Consider the following 18,742-nt stretch of genomic DNA (forward strand, 5'->3'; position numbering starts at 1 on the left):
CAAGGATTATCAAAAGAAGTCAGAGAGAACAGGATATATATAAAAAAGGAGAAACAGAAAACAAAATGAAAAGAGAGGGCTCATGTCCTGATGAGAACACACATGATGCTGTTGTGGTGCAAGTGGTGCCGACACCTTGAAATCTTGCATCCTATTGCCTCACTCTCTATGCTGCCGGCCCCCTCTTTTCATCCCAACAACTGCCACAGAGAGACGAGGTGTTGAGTATTTGATCAGCTACACCAGATAACGGTGGATTGAGGCTGTTTTGTAAGAATCCCTTATGTGATCTTATCGTCAGTCTGGCACTTCAGATAGTTTGTATTGTCAGTTATGATGCAGAGGAAAAACAAGAAGCCCCACTATGGATGCCGTTAGATGATGTGAAGGAAGACTGCGACAGGATTAGGGCTGCAGAGGAAGCCTCTGTCATGTATTGTGCGATCAAAAACAATGGGAGGGATTCCTGTGGGAGTTCAGGTCAGGAGGAGGAGGACTGGAGATGAAGAAGTGTAGTGACAAAAGAAAAAGGGGGATTCAGGAACTCACCTCTTTGGGCAGCAGGGAGATGAAGTCTCGCTGAAACTGCGGCTCGATCACCTGCATCATATGCTTGACTTGTGTGGGCTCACAGCTGTCAATCAACTCATCCAGCGCCAGCAGCTTCTCTGGGCCAGTCCAGCTCTAAAACACAGAGGACAGAGGGTTTTTTTAAAATAAAGAAATGACATTACATTCATTTGGTTTCTGTCTACAGTGACTCACAATCAGTGTGTTCAAACTCTATAACACTGTTGCTCAAAGTGCTGCCTGCAAGCCAATAGCTGCTCTCTGAAACATTTTATGCAGCCCTGAACATGACATGAAATACCTGCATTATATTTTATACTTTGCAGTCCATTTCAATACTTTCACTTCCAGTAGCTACATTTTATACACTACTAGGGGACTGCATCAAACTGTGCCCTCCTCCAACTAGTGGCACCCCACCGAGCTTTTTTTGAGTACAGATATTGCTCTGTTCTTAGTATTGTTTTGCCTATTAACATGTTGTGCCTTTGCAGCATTTTTTGTCACTGGTACTGAAGAAATAATATGCACTTTTTGAGTTGCAGTGCTATTTACTCACAAAGTTTGACGTAAATGCACTTTATTCTTGCACTACATCTTATTTTATTGTGTTCTAAGCCCACATACTGTTTACATTCTGTGAAATAAATTTGAATATGTGGGGATTTCTCTCGTGTGGACCTTGAACTAATTACTGAGGAGAATATCTGGACCCTGGGGCTTGGCAAGTTGGGAACCACTGCTCTAATGTATATACTAAACCATGCACTGACACACTTTCTGTAGTAGCTATTTTATGTTTTCTCTCATACGGTATCTGTACAATATTATAGAGAGTGTTTGATGTGTAGAGCAGAGTATCCTGCTGGCTTTTAATGAAGGGAGAAACATTTATTTGCAACTTGGCTATCACAGGTGGCAGTACACTAGTTGAACTTTATTCCACCTCCACATCTGGACTGCCACACCCAACCAGCTGTAAATATGAAGTGTTTACTAAAAAACATATCAGTGGGGCGTTACGGGCTGATTGTGCCAATTCATCGTGTTAAAACTCGACGCCTTAGTGCGCTTATGTAAGCTCTTGTTTTACTTTGATTGGAGCGACTTGGAAACATACTGCTTTGTGCAGTGTGTCAGCAACACGTAAATGTTCCCTACGTGCTGCACAGAGTTGCTCGAGGCACCTGCCTATTTCTAGCAGCCAACACATTAGTGGAAAATGTGAACATCAGGAACCAGACTCTATCAACAACATTATTAGGACTCTGTGGGGTTATTTATTCTGCTTGAACATTCAGTTGTTTAACGCCGGCTGATGACGAGCACTACACTGTATGTTGGACTCAACAGCAGCGGTTGTTTTCCTCTGTGGAGCGCTGAAATCTAACAATGATTACAGGCTACGAGGCAGGATGGAAAATCTGGCAAACGCAAACCACCTGTAATTTGGCAGCTAAAAGCTTTAGCCAGAGGTGCTGGTTCTGGAGGTAATCAGGGGGTTCGAAGACCTCCTCCCTGCCACTGGGACGACCACGCAACAGTCACTTATGTGTTACATCAATTTTCTGCCATAGATTGTTTGTATGTTTTACACCATCTAGCCTTTAGTCGGTTATGTAATCATAGATGTAGTTAGTAATATTTCATGTACAGGTTGTAAATGTCCAAAAGAACCTGCAAGATGTAGAATATTTTAACAATTTAACTCTGAAGAGCTAAGTTTCATCAAAGCATTTCCTGGATAAACTCTGGTCATTCATTGCTTTTTGTAATTTTTGGTAGTCAATTACCCCCTTTAACAGCCTACTTCTGCTGCCGTTAATGATTTCTTAAATTCCCCAGAACTTCTGTCAATAATCCCCAGAGAACTGCTGCGACAAAACGTCTAGGACCACAGTGCTGATCCTTAAACGTGGAGGGAATCCAGGCTCACTGATGCACACGCGTTACTCTTTTGATCAACTAATCATCATGACGGTCTGATAATAAAACACTTCAGATCAGACATTCAGAGATGAGTTTAAGTATCTGCTGAAAAAACACTTAATTTCATAAAGACTTAATTCTTTGGCTGCAACAAAACAGATTATTGAAGCATGATTACTGTGAGCTCCAAGGACACTAAAAAGCCAATTATTCCATCTTTATAATACCTCCCTGTGCCTTGTTATTGAGAGGAAAGTCAGTGTATATAAATGTATTTTAAAATATAAACACTGTATGCTTTTGAGCCAGATGTGCTTGTATGTTGTTTTTAAATGACTAATTTGAGGTTTTGGGGGGGAAAAAAGCTTATTTGCATTTATTGCCAAGAATCTCACAAATTATTTTCCATAAAATCACAACTGTTGTTTATACCCTTAGGTTTTTGTACAGGTTAAACAAAGCTTACATATTATGTTAATTAGTGAGCCTGAGAGGTGATGGTAGGCTGATTTTGCTACTGTGGTAATGAAGCAGTCTCTTTACACTAAGCTAAGCAAGCAAGTTTATATCAAGGTTCCTACAGCTTAAGACCGATTTTACAGTTATCAAAACTGAAGGGGAAAAAAAACACCAATTATGTAGGTATAATTTTGCATAAAATGTTTATTCTAATATTAAACATTACTTTTTTGAGAAATACCTTGTGTTTCCTGTCAAGTTTTCTGGATGATTTTGTGTCTCTCACTCTGCATGTTGGATCCCACTGTCCTGATTCCCATCATGTCGAGTGTGAAAAACTTCTTGCATAAAATACACTGAGCCTTGTATGCACTGCATTGCAAGCAGTCAATGAATCCTCTGATCTGAGCATCAGAAAAAAGATTTCTAAAATCCTACTTTCCATGTCTTAGAATTTTTAAGACTATTGAAAGAATGATTTAAGACATTTTAGCACCAATTAAGGTCTTATTTTTCACTTAAATAATTCAATGCGTTTTTGGACTTCAGCGGGAGCCCGGCTATAGTTAACAAAGAGACACAAGTGGTATTGATCTTCTAATCTTACTCTCTGCAAAACAGTGAGTTTCCCAAAATCTCACACAAATCCTTTAATGTAATATGTGACTTTGCCAGGGCCATATGTGTCCTTGTGTTTGTCTTTGCAAAATCCCAAAATAACACCAGAAGTTTTTGTGAAAACATTCTTTCTAACTACAGTATGCAGCCTTGTCGTTTCCCTCTGTGCAAGCAGCTACAGGCTCAGACTGGACTGGGGAATGTACAGAGTGTAAGTTTGAGGTTTAGCCGCTGCAGCCTGCGCTGTCAAATTAAAGACTGCAGCAGGTCACGCCTGAAGAATAATATACGTAAAATAAACACTGAGGTGTCACAGGTTCGCTCAGCTATTCAAAGATAATGAGTTTAAGCTCTCTCAGGTAATGAAGTCCATGGCAACCTATTATATAGGAAATCAGAGAGACCCCATCAAGGCTAATATGTTTAAATGACATCCTATTTCCATGAAGTCTGGATTCATTAGAGCTGAAGTCTAACATTAAAGAAACGGCTCTATTATGTTGCACCTGTGCAGACAGAAATAATATAGGAAAATGAATGTAAATAGGGTAAACTATGAATACAGCATTATGTCTTGCATCTCTATCAGTGGGCTCTGACAGTTCAACAAAATACAATGAGTCCATAACAAGTTTGCCAATCATGGACACAAAATGACCTCTTAAGAGACCCAAAGTCCTCATTACTGTCTGGATAATTCTGTAAAAATACATGACAAGATGACAATAGTTTTTATTCATACTGCAGTATCTTTAGTTTCTTTATATCAGAGAAGACCATATAATCTGTTTCACTTTTAGTATAGACTATAGGTCTACAGTAGAAACAAGATGTTATAACTGCTTTCAAGTCTGAACAGGTACGGCTAATTCCAATTCCACGCTACAGTGGCTATGGTAATGTGGTGGGCCCTAACAACAAGGCAGCAATTATCTCTGAGACTAAGTGAGCATTGATTGGGCACAACATCTGCTTTTTGATGAGCTTTTGCTTGAGGGTTTGGAGTTGTCCGTGGGGGGAAGAAGAGGAAAGAAACTCTACTGTGCTTACCTGAAATGTTCGGAGCCATTCTTGGAGACCCGTGGGTGGCTGGATTGAGGTGATGCGCCGTCTCTGCTGCCCCTGACCATTGGCTGTTCGAATGTGGCCGAATGTGGTGGGTGTGGCTGGACAAGGGACAATTCCTGTCGGGCTGCAATTTACAAGGAACAAAGAAAACCTCAAAAATGAATGATGTGAAATCTTCACAGGCAAATAGAGCAAATCACTGTGATATCGAGCTAACAACAACAATCACTTCCAGGTAGACAACTGTCGATTGATAACAAGTAATGAAAAATGTGAAATCGGCCAACTTGTTGATCTCTGTTGTCACTTTCAGCCTTAATGAAATTAAGACATATAGTTAACCTGTGGTCTGACCTATCAGAAGTCTCTGCTGTGCTTTTTTTATGAATTATGCTGCTTTGCTAGCATCTTTAATAAACCAAATCTATCAGCACAGGAGCTAAATAATGTACTGTTGTGGCCAAGAACCTCATCAAAATGTTTTAGCCACCTAAAAATAATCTATATCTGATTCAGATTTCACTTATTATATGTGTTTGTTTTTATTCTTATTATGTATTTGGAGTGAGTGTTTTTTTTGTCTGTGTGTTGAGCTCACTGAAACAATTTCCAATCAACTATGATGATATGACAATAATGTATTGAATCTTAAACATTAGATATTAAAAATTGTGAGTCAAATTTTAGCTGACTGCAAACATTAGAGAGCATTATGAGCACATTACGGACATATTAAGGATACAATATTAATGAGAACAACAATATGCTCATTATAAAGGTTTTTAGTTGTGCCAGGGTTTGTTTTGCTACAGATATTTCTACTAGAAATAATTTTATAGTGGACAATAAGACACACAATGGCCTGTGAGTCACCAGAAAAGCAAATATTGCTAGGCTAAATATTTAAAGCTGCACTTAAACCTAAAGCATTTTTGCCCATTGTTTTGGCAAAACTTTAATTTAGTAATAAAATCCCCAACTAAAAGCATGTGTAATCTGTGGTGTTTTCTTTTAAGGTTACGCTGGTTCCCTTAATTAACCCCATTCTTCTTCAATTATATAGTGTTTATGACCAAATGAAAAGATGTGTTATTGAAATAATATGGACAAATAATAAAATACAAAAGAATATTATGTAACTGAAGATTATCAATGATCTTTTTGACTGTGCAAATAAGAAACACTTTTTGTTGTAGAGTTCTTGGCCAAAAAATCAAAATGAAAAAAAAAGTTTAAACTTCAGACTGCAGCAAAACTTAAGAGCAAAATTGATATCTTTACATCCTTATCACACATGTTCAAGTAAACTGAATGTTATCCAGTTGGTCACAGAAGAAGAAGCAAATTTGACATGCAGAATGTCAAATCACAGAAAAACTCAGTAAATATTTGCCTGAAAGTACCTCCAAGATATATTTTTAACTCAGAGACTTCAAAGTATGCACAATCCCACAGATTCCTGGTCAAGTCCAGTCTCTCCTGTTGTAAGAACCTGGATGTGAAAAGCTGCACAGGACTTCAAACGGTGCCCATGTGCCCTTGTAATGTAAGGGCAGCAGGAGAAGCCATCCAGCGGGCACCCTCAATACTTGAGATTACGCTTGCTGACAGCAAAAAAGGAAAGCTTGGGGTCCATTTCATTATTGATTCATTTTTAATGGGAGGGGAGGCTGAGAGGGAGCCAGCTACATGGTAACATTTACAGTTAAGTGCCTGTGTTCGGTCTGAATTTTAATGTGGCTACATGTGAACACGTGCATTAAATATTGAGGGTTAGAGAAACATCTGGGGCTGCGGGCTGAATGCTAGAGATACAGTGTGATGTGAGGCATCATTCTGTTTGAAGACACAGCTTCTTTGTTCGTGCCTCTTGATATTTTTTCATTATTTCTTTTCATGGTGGATTCATTTATTATGTGTAAAGCACTAAAACAGGGATATAAGAGTCTTTAAAATGTCATTCTACTGAAATATGTTTGACTCTAAGGTAGGAAACAAATACAGGACACTGCAGTACAAGGAAAAATTGGACATGGTGTGATTCTGATGAGCAACTGAAGGTGGTATCAGTGAAATTTGGGTAGGTTTACCTTGGATACTCTGGGCCTTTGCAGGGCTTTTTTCCTGAAGGGAAAGATCGGACCTCGGGGCCATGGTCCAACTTCCTCTTCATCTAAGAGAAGAAAGAAGAAAGAAATACATTGAAAACCAACAGAGCATGACAATGGAGAAGACTGTATATGAAAAAACACAAACCTAATTATAATGCTGCATCCTTGTTTGAAGAAAATAAAAATGTACACATATAGAATTTAGCTGGAGGGGGGCAGTTCTGGCATGTGTTGTATAATCCATCACTGTTTCCTTCGCTTCTTATAACTTTCTCTCAAAAAAGTCCGAGTCACTTTACTTTTTGTGTGAGAAGCCAGTTCTTGGGAAGCAATTTTAAAAAAGGACACGCGCCATGGATGTTTTTTTTAAAAAAAAAAAAAAAAAACAGGGGAGGAAGCAGAAAATTGCTTTTGCAAGTCACAGACTTTGTTAACATTATGTCTGAAATCCAGCATATTAAAATTCCAACACCACGGTCTTGCAACAGCTATATGCAAATCGGGAATTAAACTTTAATGCATAGGCTAGAGATTCAATTTATTAACATGTTCTGTAACAAAGCAGAGAGCTACGACCTATCTGTAGATGAGATATAAAACAGCCGCTTCTTTAACAATGCTGTGCTTTCTTTTGATTATTTGCCATGTTGAAGGTGATTCTTGAGCAACCAGCAGACACCCCGTAATATCCGGAGACACTCCCACATTCACACCCAAAACTCACAGTGTGCAGCATGTTCATACAAACAAAATAACCACAAAGTACAAGAACTAGTACAGGAAGGGTTACAGGGTGCAGTCTTTGGCATTGAAGTTTGATTCATAGAAACTTGATCAAGAAAAACAAAGCAAGTCAGTTCTTTATCTCTTTATATCACCTGCATGTGTGCACACACCAGCCCAATCCCTGTTACCACCTACCCTACTGTGCAAACAAAGGAGCCTGTGTGAGCCCGGGCAAGCTAATTTTCCTCATCCCATGCCTGCCACTCTCTCTGGCAAGGCCTCGCACCACACATGCAAGTGATCACCATCTCATCGCCGGTCCCTGACGGAATAACTGAACTAGAGTGTCTGGCCAAAATAAGATATACAATGTAACAATCTGGCCTTGTTTCTTGATTAATTAAACATGTTTCATGTTTAAATAAAAAGCATGGCAGGATTTGATCAATGTCCTTCACTTATAGCCTCAAGTAATGAATAAAAGACTGATGTGTCAAAAATCTGCTATATTGTATGAGCCACCAGCAGTACCAACAAGGGTATATTTTAGGCTAAAAATGGACATCATTGCGCAGATTAATGTTTTTTTTTTTTTTTTACAAGGTTATCTTGCATTACTTGTGGCACAACAATGATGTTTTTGTACTTCCATTTCGGGTCAGAGGAATTTGTCAAAAGTTGGTCTACAGTTACAATCCAGCCTGTTGTGCTGCAAAACACAACCTGTACTGGAAAATGTGTTGCCAAACTTCCATCTGTCCTCCTGCTATTGTAGAAACTGATAATGGCTTACAGAAACCAGAAACCACATTCAAAATAAAAAAATGTCTTCGTCTTCTGAGGTAAACAATGCCCTTTTGATGTATTTTTGGTATGTTATTGTAGTATCAGATGCTGAGAATTCAGCACTGGACATTTGACTCCATACTGTCTGGCTTTACAGTGGCATGATTACAGGTCTCTCCTCAAAATGTGAGTTTTTTTGTTTATCACTATAATTTGGTGAGTGTGTTTGTCGTCTCTGTGTTTTCAGCCCTGAGGGGCACATTTGAGCATTGGGAACAGCACGCAATACATCAAAAAGACGATGAACCAAAAGAAATAATTCAGAAATGCAGAGTGATGAGCAGTGACTAGGTATAAACACAGGCTTCCCTGCCTTAGTATTTTATATGGACTACAGCATGAATCAATGCACCAAGTGACACAACTTAAGCCTGAGTTTATAGATGCAGGTGGACATGACCAGCACACCAACTTGCTCTGCAGGTTAGATGCCCTCTAGACATTACACTGTGAGCTGACCAATGATTTGTGAGGTTTCCTCAAAAGTCAGCATGGATGTATAAAAAGCACTCCATAGAGCAGTGGAGGCGAGGCCCCGTTCATTCCTATAAGAGTTGCTCAGTGGAGCATAGTGCATATTAAAAATCAAGTTTTTTTGATAAAAGTGAAAGGGACGTTGGATTTGATAAGTATTTACTTCCTCCTTCTCCTTTTCAGACATGAAATACTTATGCTGTTTACTGAATATGTCTGATGGGCATTCTGCTGTTGTTTTTCTTACGCTTATTTTTATTCTCCCATTTTTTTGGTAAGTTTGAAATTAAAATCTAAAGTTCTACTGCTGGGTATTAAATTACACGGATGATCAGCAGTGCCTCTGCACTGTGTGGCCCATAGCGCAGACACACCGGAAACTTCCAACAGCTGACCGGCTGCTTCAGGCTTAGCGCTCTGCTAACTCGAATGAGAATTAAAATCATTCAATCTTATGGCTCGGCTAGACTTTCTGAATTTTATTGGACCAAATCAATTTAAGTCAAAGGCAAAATTTCCCAGGGATCGGGATACTAAAAAAATGTATCCACAGATTTACGTCTTGTTTGCCTTGTACATCAATGGGGAAAAAAAGTATTTTTGGGCCACATGGCATCACTTGATGGATCACTTGATTATTGAAAAATGTATAGAAGAGGCATTGATTGATGTAATCTATGTGGCAAAATAAAACAAACAAATGATGTCAAAATATTTTCAAAAGCTTAGTAGGTATGTATCTTATGTTCCACTTGTCTACATTTCAAATATCTGGCTGAAAGCCTGTTAGATAGCTAAAGAGTATAAAGTTGGGATTATAAGATATTCCTGTTTGTTCAGCTCCAGCTCTTAAACCCAACCGCCTTGTTCTTAAAGCGGTGATCTCACTGCAATGGCAGTTCAGTAGCCAAGGAGAGCCTGGGTGTGTGTGTGTATTCATGAATTTGGGTGTGTGTGTTTGAGAGTGGGAGAGAGAAAAGGGGGGAGTGCTGGCTGCCTTTGAGTGTGTGTCTCTGTGTGTACATGCAAGAAAACCTCAAACTAAATGCGGGCGTGAAAAAAACAGCGTGGAACCAGCCTCTTCTTGTGTTTCAGCCTGGGAAAAAGGTAACCAGAGCACGCAGTGTTTGTAAATCACCGCTAATCAGTCCTCCCCTCGTTCCTCCTGGCTTCCCCCTCTCTATCTGGCCAAAAGCACGACAGATGGATACACAGAGAGTTAATGATATTTTAAAGACAGCAATCACTCTTGCATAATGTGTTGATTCATTTCAACGCAGGCTACATCCTGAAGCATCAGTCACTTGAAGAATCTTTTCTCATTTTTCAAATACTGTTTCAAGCAGCCATGAAACAGTTTCATCACGTCAATCAGCGGCACAGCAACACTTGCATCCGAGAACTGGCCATTTTGGAAGGAATTGATAAGAAGCGGAACTGCAATCAAACCAGAAAATGGGTTTGAACATGTCTTTAAAATACAGTTTCTGTCAGACCCATCAAAGAGCAGCATAAAATTATTTGAGCTGCAGGGGCTGACTTAAAAATCCTGATATCTGAGAATAAGCACTTGCACAAAATGGATGGAGAGAACACAAATGGGTCACTGTTCAATTCAGTAACCTATTGCTCATTGATTAAGAATGACATTTATGTAATTACAAGGATTAATTGACTAAAAGCTTCAACACCACACAGACAAAGTGCACACAGCTACACAAAAAATCCCTCACCGCATGGGAGTGAATGATATGTGATTAACAAATTTGTTTACATTACACACACTGTGTAATGGATTCCCTTTCATATTCTTGTTTGTACTCTGCATTTCCAGCTAAGGGAGCATCATTTCATGGCTGCCATCCAGCATAATACACCCAACATCCTTGAGGATATTCTCTACCTCACGCAGTCTGACACAGTGACCCATTATCTGTGCTTGGAGCCGGAGGCGAGTGCACAATGTCAGGGGATAGGCTGCTCCAACAGGCAACAGCAAGACTGATCACATGCATGCATCTCAAGCAGTCACTTTGGTCACTGCAAGACAACCACTGCTGCATAATGTAGAAACATAATAACCCTGCAAACTGAGCAGGATCACAGGGTGTTTTTTGTTTCTGGATTTGCAGAAGTCTGCATGCTTTAAAACATAGAAGAAGGTGATATCAGCCATCTGCATGTAGTACATATGTTATAACTACAGCATAGACTAGGTTATGTGAAGGGGAGGACCACAGTTGATGTACAGGTGCAGGGAGCATCGAGCCAACACTGAGGCGAAATACGATCATATGCCAAGCAGAAATTCAAGAGTGCATAACGCGGAAATATGACCATATTTTCATCCAGCATTGCAGAATGAAATGGCCATATGAGTGGCATTTACAAACACAACCACTAAAACAGAATCGGTGCGGTGGCGTTTATTTACTGAAGTTACTATGAAGGAAAGGATGCCAGATCGCGTCGTGATGTTCCAACATTTATCGCTAAGATAACATATAGGCCCGGGCAATTAAAAGCATGCGTCTCTGGGGGTCTGCTACACTGCTGTTCATCCTCCGCAGTGGCCGCACAATCTGCCGCGAGAGGCGCGTCAAAGATAATGAGGGCGACAGAGCGAGTCAAACACTAAATAATAAGACACGGAGATGTGTTGGAGGTGACACGGACGGTTACATGCAAGCAGAAAACCCTACTCACTTTGTAGAAAATCATCTTTAAAGTGCCGTAGAACCCCATCCTTGTAATCCGGTGTGTTTTCCTTTTTCCTCTTCAGTGACAATCAGTCCAAATGTGTGTGCGCGGTCGGGAGATAGCTGTGACAGTGTGAGGGCAGCGTACTCTCAGGTAAATCCGTCTCTGATGTTAACATGCTCGGGCACGTCACCGGACTGGCGTGCATGCGGTAGATTCCTCCGGTAAAGGCATTAAAGAAAAAGAGAGACAGGGAAAAAAGAAGAAGCTCCGCCGTGTCACGCCGACTTAAACGGGGCTCGGTCGGTGGGGTTGAACAATGCGATGCGACGATCCCGGAGGCGTGTGCGCCGCCGACCAGCCTCACCGAGCAGGGAGTGAACAGATGAGGGAGAAAGAGGGTGACACTCGGCAGAAAGGGGAGGAGTGGAGGAGGAGAGCGTCAGAGCAGCAGAGCAGTGCCCTCTTCTCTCCTCACAGGCTGCACGACCGCTCCTCCAAACAGGATCGGATTACAGCCTCCCCGGTGGAGACGGCAGGAATGGTGCAGTCCAACATTCAACACTGTGTGCGCAGCGCATCCTCTCCTCTGCGAGCAGGAGACCGGGGACGTATGCGGAGCAGGCGAGGGAGCACACAGGGACCGGGTGGGGTGCGCACTTGTCCTCTTTGCATAGAGGTGGACCCACACTTGTTGCAAAAAACAAAATCACTTCATCCATCCATGCACCCCACCCAACACGCTCTGCATTTTAACACCGAAGGCAACCTCACTTTTTAAATGCTCTGCATCATATACACTGTACTGTACAGACTGTAAAAGTACCTCCACATAGCATATATGCCCACTGTAAAACCTGACAAGTTAATCTTACTTAAAATAATCTTGGAAATCAATTGCACTGAAAAAAAAGAAAGTAAAAATATCGTAATTTCTGTTTACTTTTTATCTGAGAGTTTTTACTTTAAATCTATCTGAATTTAGTTAACTTTGTGAAGTTGCTGCAACTTTAAAATAGCAAGTGAATTTACTTTATTCTTTTTAGCAACTGTTTAGCAACTTCAGTAAACCAAAGTCTGATTTAACTTGATCATGACAAAGAGGATATTGCCAATAATGAATATAGAAGATCTGCAAATTATTTTTTGTTAACATGTTTAGGAATATACAAATATGACTTACTGACTAGTATGTAACCAGCAAAATACAGCCATAGCACAGTAAACTTGGTTTATTGAAGTTGCCAAAACTTAAAAAGATCAACTTAATTATATTTATAATTTTTTGAGTTGCAACAACTTCACAAAATTAAGTAGAGATAACTAAACTTTAAGTAAATGTTACAATTAGATATAAAGTTAACATAAATTAAGATTAATAGTTACATTTACGCAAAGTAACTTTCTACATTTACTCAAGTACTGTGCTTAAGAAGAACTCTGAAGCAAACAGTCTGCCATTATAATCTATCAGGCATGGATCCACGTCTGCTACACCTGCTCATTTGCACACACACATGGAACAAGCTAATATTTGCATTTCAGTATGGCAGGTAATGGGGTGACTGCACCTGCCCTGTTTGAAACATCACACACTGCTGATGGCTTCTTGACTGTTATTACAGCTCGTTCAAAAACACAGAATACAGACTGTCAGCGATGTCACAAATATACAATATATACACCATTTCAAACTTATATTTCCTGTTGGCAAATTGGTGATTCCTAGGAAAGCGATGGCACGACCTGTTCTACTCTGCTTTACTCGGCGTCTTAGTGGCTTACCCTGTAATAACTAACTCAGGGTTTCCCACACATTCATCTGTTTTATATTTTTGGAGCTGGACTGTTTATTAGGAGCAGTATTGGAATATATATACTGGTCAGTGATATTGTACCACACTCCTGGAGCATGGAGCAGAGCAGCAGAACATCAGGTTCAGTGAAAGTGAAACTTAACTTAACTGGTTCTAGGTGTAAAAGTTTGCATTCACTCAGTTTTGCAGTAGCTGCTCCTCTTATCCATCAATCTGATCTGATTAGCTATAAGATCGACAGATCAATTATCAACCTGCAAGTCAAACTTCTCAAACTGTGGCTGAGGAAGAAAAAGAATTAATGATTCTAACAGATTATCCCTTTGTGGGAAACGCTGTAATCTTGACCAGTTTCACTCCTTTTACCTAAACCACACCAATCTATCCTTTACTATCCTTACTATCCCAAATTTACTTCCTGTTGGACTGTTTTGTAGTGTTTGTGAATGACATCAACTGACACAAAGTAAACAAGGATCCAAGTTTATGCCAAGCAACGCAATCTCAAAAAAAACCAAAACGTTGTACTAATATATAGTGTCACTACAGTCATTCTCCCAACTGCAAAGACAGTTCAGAGACGCAGAAAGTGTAAATGTGGAAGACCTGGAAACAATGACCAATCAGAAAAGACTTGGCTTTTTGGCGAGGGGAGCTTAAAGAGACAGGCACTAAAACTGAGCGTTTGAGACAGAACGTGAATACAGGTAATTATAAGCAGACAGTATGAGAAAATGAAGTTTTTAAACATTAAAGCATATTTCTACTTCTGGCAGAAAACCAAAATACACCTATGAACCCGAAAAGTAGCATAATATGAAACCTTAAAGCAAAGTTTTCTGGCTTTAGGGAATGCCATAACACTATGATCTCTGCATTAGAAATCCAGTTAGAACCAGTTCGGACCACCCCATTAGTTTCTATGAATCTAATGGTGAATTTGACCTCACGAGAAGTCGGTGTCAGATCATCGAAACACGGGACACAATGAAGAGTCGTGGGAAGGGTTCTATTCACAGGTGACAGAGCTTTAAGATCTGGCAGTGCTTCAGACACTCCTGTCTTACACCTGTAATTACTGCGTGACCTGACACAGGGGTGGAATTTTAGGGCTTGTAACCGAAAAGAAAAACTTGGCAAGATAGTTCTGGAACTGTTGAGGTATTCTAGACTAGATGCTAAAAATAATCAATGCTACGCAAGAAACTGCAAACCATAGCTTTTTGTGTGAATTACCAAAACAAATAGAAGCTAATCAATTAAGTCCGAAATAAATGTCTGGATGAAGTTAGGAAAGGATCAAAATCATTTGAGAGGACACAACAGGTGTAAGAGGACTCGGCTAATCCTAGCATTTTAGTCACACTTTCTCACCACAGATGTACACACAGAAAATCACCCGGTCTGTTGGACGTCGGGGTGCATCAGACAGAGCTGGCCGGGCTTTGTCTGTGTGTGTTTAAGGTGGCCCTCATGAGAAAGGCCCTCTCGTTGCTCTCAGCCGGCTCAACCTTTACACAGCACATTGGAATGCTTGGCATGCAAGAGGGGTTGCACTGTGGCCTTTGAATAGGCCGTGGCCTCCTTTGTCGCTCCCCTTCTGCCAGTTGGTAAAGCATTAACAGACCTCACCCCCTCCTCCTGATACTGACCTTCTGCTTATCAAACCCAGAATCATGATGGTCAGACGTGAAGCTGCAAAAAACGGTTTTCTTAAAGAGGAACCTTATTTTGAACAGTTATTATCAACAAACAAACCTGTGCAGGTACCAGCACTCCATCAGACATTGTCTCCTTTTGCTGCAATATTTGAACAGCGGAGGATGTATAAAAATACACTCATTACATCGCAGTGCAGCAGATAGCTTGTGGGGAAATGCAAATGTTGTCTCATTTGACTGTGCACAAAGAATAGACAACATCAATGCCAAGGTTTCAGCGCACTGACTCAACAGATACTGTACAAGCCCGCAGATAAGTTGAGCAACCTTGGATGTGTAAAGACACAAGAGGGGACGATTAATGAATGGACAAGGACATTTTGCCTGCAAATATTGATCAGTTTCAATATTAATTAGTTTTTTTTTTATTTACAAACTGAATTTTTAATCTAGAAAATATTTTTTTTAAAAATACCCTGCACAATTTAGCAGAGCGCTAAATGTTGTCTTTGCTTTTCTTACAATACAAATATGCAAATTTATTTGAAAAGCAAGAACATCCCCACATGCTGAAAGCAAATGTTTAAAGTTTTGCTTGTTAATTGTCTTAAGAATTGTTAGATTTACAGCTGTAATGATCAGTTGATTAATCAACGGACAAAGAATTAATCTGCACTGAGTAATTAATTGAGAAAATGCCCAAAACTCATTAATTATAGCTTCTTAATTGAAAAAAAATGGCTTGTTTTCTTGGTCTGGTGTTTCCTGCAATGTTAATTTAAGCTGTGAAAAGTTGCAACAGGAATTTTTGTCTTCATAGACTTGAAGATTAATCTCATAACCAGGAAAATAATCAGCAGAAAAAGCGATGATGAAAACAAAAGTTAGTTGCAGCCCTAAATTAGTTATCTAAATTGCCTAATTAAATTTCAGTAGAGTCACTGATTAATCGCTGAAGCCTCAGAATTAAAGGTCTAACACCTGTCTCTTACGACTGAGCCTATTATTCCAAATCAACAGATGTTGGTGAAAAAGCTTCCCTACAGGAGAAAAGGAGCTTTCTTGAGCAAATGTTTAATGTGAGGTGGTGAACTTGGAGGAGCCAAATACTTCTTAGGCAGTGATGCATCACTAAACGGTGCCGTGTCATTGTGCGATTGTCCTCTCTGTGGAAAAAAAAAATGAGGACGAGGGGGTCCTCCTCTCAATAGATTTTCCTGAAATGGTGAAGTGTGAGCCTCATTCCAGGCTGGACAGATGCAATGCGCGTGGGGGAGGTTTGATGAATAAGGAAACCATGGATCATGGCATTCTGTGAACGATAATAATAGCATCATCTGCATGGAGTTGAATTAACATATCCTGCAGCCACCCACGCGACCGAAACATCCAAGTTTGAAGGGGTCAGGTCAAAAAAGAAATTAAAGCAAGAGCCACTGGTATCTCCCTCGTGACATCGATGATGCTCATGGAAAATAAATGAAGAACAGAGGTCAGTATTTGCAATTATCAGCAATTATTTGGAAATTGCAGTTCAGAGCAGATGCAGCATTTTAAAAGCTATACAAGTAGAGGGAAAATAGTTATTGTAAATTGTCTTCGCCAGGGGTTCTCAACCTTTGTACCTTAGGGGCTACTTTTCATTTTAAAAGGGGACCATTTTTCCCAAATACAGAGGGAAAAACATGAATAGGAGAAAAATAAATTGTGCTGTAGATATATGTAACGCCACTGTCGGCTATAAAGACCAAAATAAATAATGAATCCAATTTTAATATATTCTGGGGCATTTTTCCCCACCAAACAATTTGGAGCTAGCCAAGTGCTGTATCGCACATCACTTTTTCATTTGAAAATCAATTTTGTCATCATTTTAACTTGATGATTATTATTTTTATGAATTCTTGAGCACTCTAAGATTCTAAAATACCTAGCTTTCTATATTGCCAAAAATAAAAAATTATCTAGCCACTTGACCTCCACAGCCCACTAGGAGGCACTCTGAGGCCCACCAGTGAGCAACGGCCCACGAGTTGAGAAACGCTAGTCTACACAATGAAAATGAAAAATGTACAGAAGTTTCAACACTAAGGAGAGAGCTATGAAATTCAAAGACGAGTGTCCGGTGTTGTTCCTCCCGGCACAGGCATACATGCACACACTAAAAGGCTGAAGTTGGTCAGTATTATAAAATATTGGGCAGAAGTAATGCTCAGTATTTTTTGTTGCTTATCACTCTGAATCCGAATCTAATTGGGAATGTATGTCAGTTAATAAGTGATGAAGTCTCATTTTATGATAAAAATCATTGTAGTGCAGCCGGGTTATATTCCTTTTTCTTTGTCCTTAACTGGGTAACAAAAGACATTTGACAACATTTGATAGTATTTATGCAGCCCAGGACTTTCACCATGATGTTTGCTTGAACAATCAGCAGAAGGCAGCAAAGCAGAAAACTACAATAATGAATGTAATTTCTTTATTGTAGAAGTTTTTAAGTGGAAAAGGAGGCTGTGGGCTTCTGAACGACTTCCTAACAGAACTACAGTTGTTACAATATTTCCTATTGCATCTGTACAGCATCTTAAGTCAGTGATTACTACTAATGATTTGCAAAGTATAACTCAATAAGTAAAAAAAATGTGACTTAAAAAGACAGGGGAACCATTCTTGAACTTAAAACCTAGACTTTCCCACAGTTCTCTTCCAACATGAAAGTTGCAGAACAGCTTGAAGAACAAAGATGAACCTCAACTGGCTACATCTGTGTCTAGAGGTGTTTTCTGCTTCTTGTCATCACATTACATTACTGGGAATAACAGCCACCCTGTCTCCTTATCCAGTAATGTGTACAATTAAAATTGACCACAGAGCACTCAGCAAGGCAATAAAAGACAGAGAAGCTGATTTCCCTCCGGAAAATAAGTCAGTATGGTGTGAGTGCTCAAGGAAGATGATATTGACACTCTGGCCTCAATGTGTACACTGAATGGATGAAATCCACAAACAAAGAGCCAAGTGATTTCTCCATTCTCAACCCTTAAAGGTCCAGTGTGTGGGATTTAGGGGCATCTATTGGCAGATATGTAATATAATATAAAACTATATTGTCATTAGCTTATAATCACCTGAAACTAACAATAGATTTTGCTACCTTAGAACAAGGACTTCATAGCCCGCCATGTTGCACCAGCATGTTTCTACAGCAGCCCAGAACAAACAAATCAAACACTGGATTTAGACAAGGCCAGTTGCAATTTTACGCAATCTGAAGGCCACCGAAGATTCACCGAAGTTCAGCCCTGAGCACAGAGTCTTGATTTTCCACTGACCAATCAACAGACTGCAGTGTTTCTCGCTCACCCTTTTAGAACCAGATCTGTGTGCTTGGTAACCCAAGAAGAGGGGTGACCAAAAATGGGAATGGTTCCAACGGTACTAAAGGTAACATCTACAACTTTTCACAATGGAAAAGCAAAAAAAATGCATACCAAGCTGAACTGAACCATACTGACATGCTGTTGGAAAACGCCGCATTGAAGAGGCAGGGGTGAGGGACGTCTACTCAGTTGGTCGCAATCTGAGACCTCAGTGCCAGATGCTCCAAAAGAAGATCAGCATAACACAAAATTTGGGTCCAAACTCCTAGCAGTGGGAATCCTCTCAAGTTTTCTTTTTCTTTTTCTCACCAGCAGCAATTTGTTGAGTTTGCATCATAGGCTAGAAAACTGATCAGCTGATAAGTTTGTGGTTGAAATCATCA

The 18,742-nt window shown here is 39.9% G+C and overlaps 1 protein-coding gene across 1 annotated transcript in view; it reads right to left on the minus strand.

Moving 5' to 3' along the window:
* The window catches only part of fbxw7 (F-box and WD repeat domain containing 7), a 105,562-nt gene that overhangs the window by 16,670 nt on the left and 70,150 nt on the right, over positions 1-18,742 (minus strand). Inside the window, exons 4-6 of the mRNA XM_042484994.1 lie at positions 6,735-6,817; positions 4,627-4,768; positions 550-684 (exon numbers count right to left, since the gene is read on the minus strand). Coding sequence (XP_042340928.1) covers positions 550-684; positions 4,627-4,768; positions 6,735-6,817 — 360 coding nt within the window. The remainder of the gene's footprint in view (positions 1-549; positions 685-4,626; positions 4,769-6,734; positions 6,818-18,742) is intronic.

This window comes from Plectropomus leopardus, chromosome 4 (genome assembly GCF_008729295.1).
Source record: "Plectropomus leopardus isolate mb chromosome 4, YSFRI_Pleo_2.0, whole genome shotgun sequence".
NCBI lineage: Eukaryota > Metazoa > Chordata > Actinopteri > Perciformes > Serranidae > Plectropomus > Plectropomus leopardus.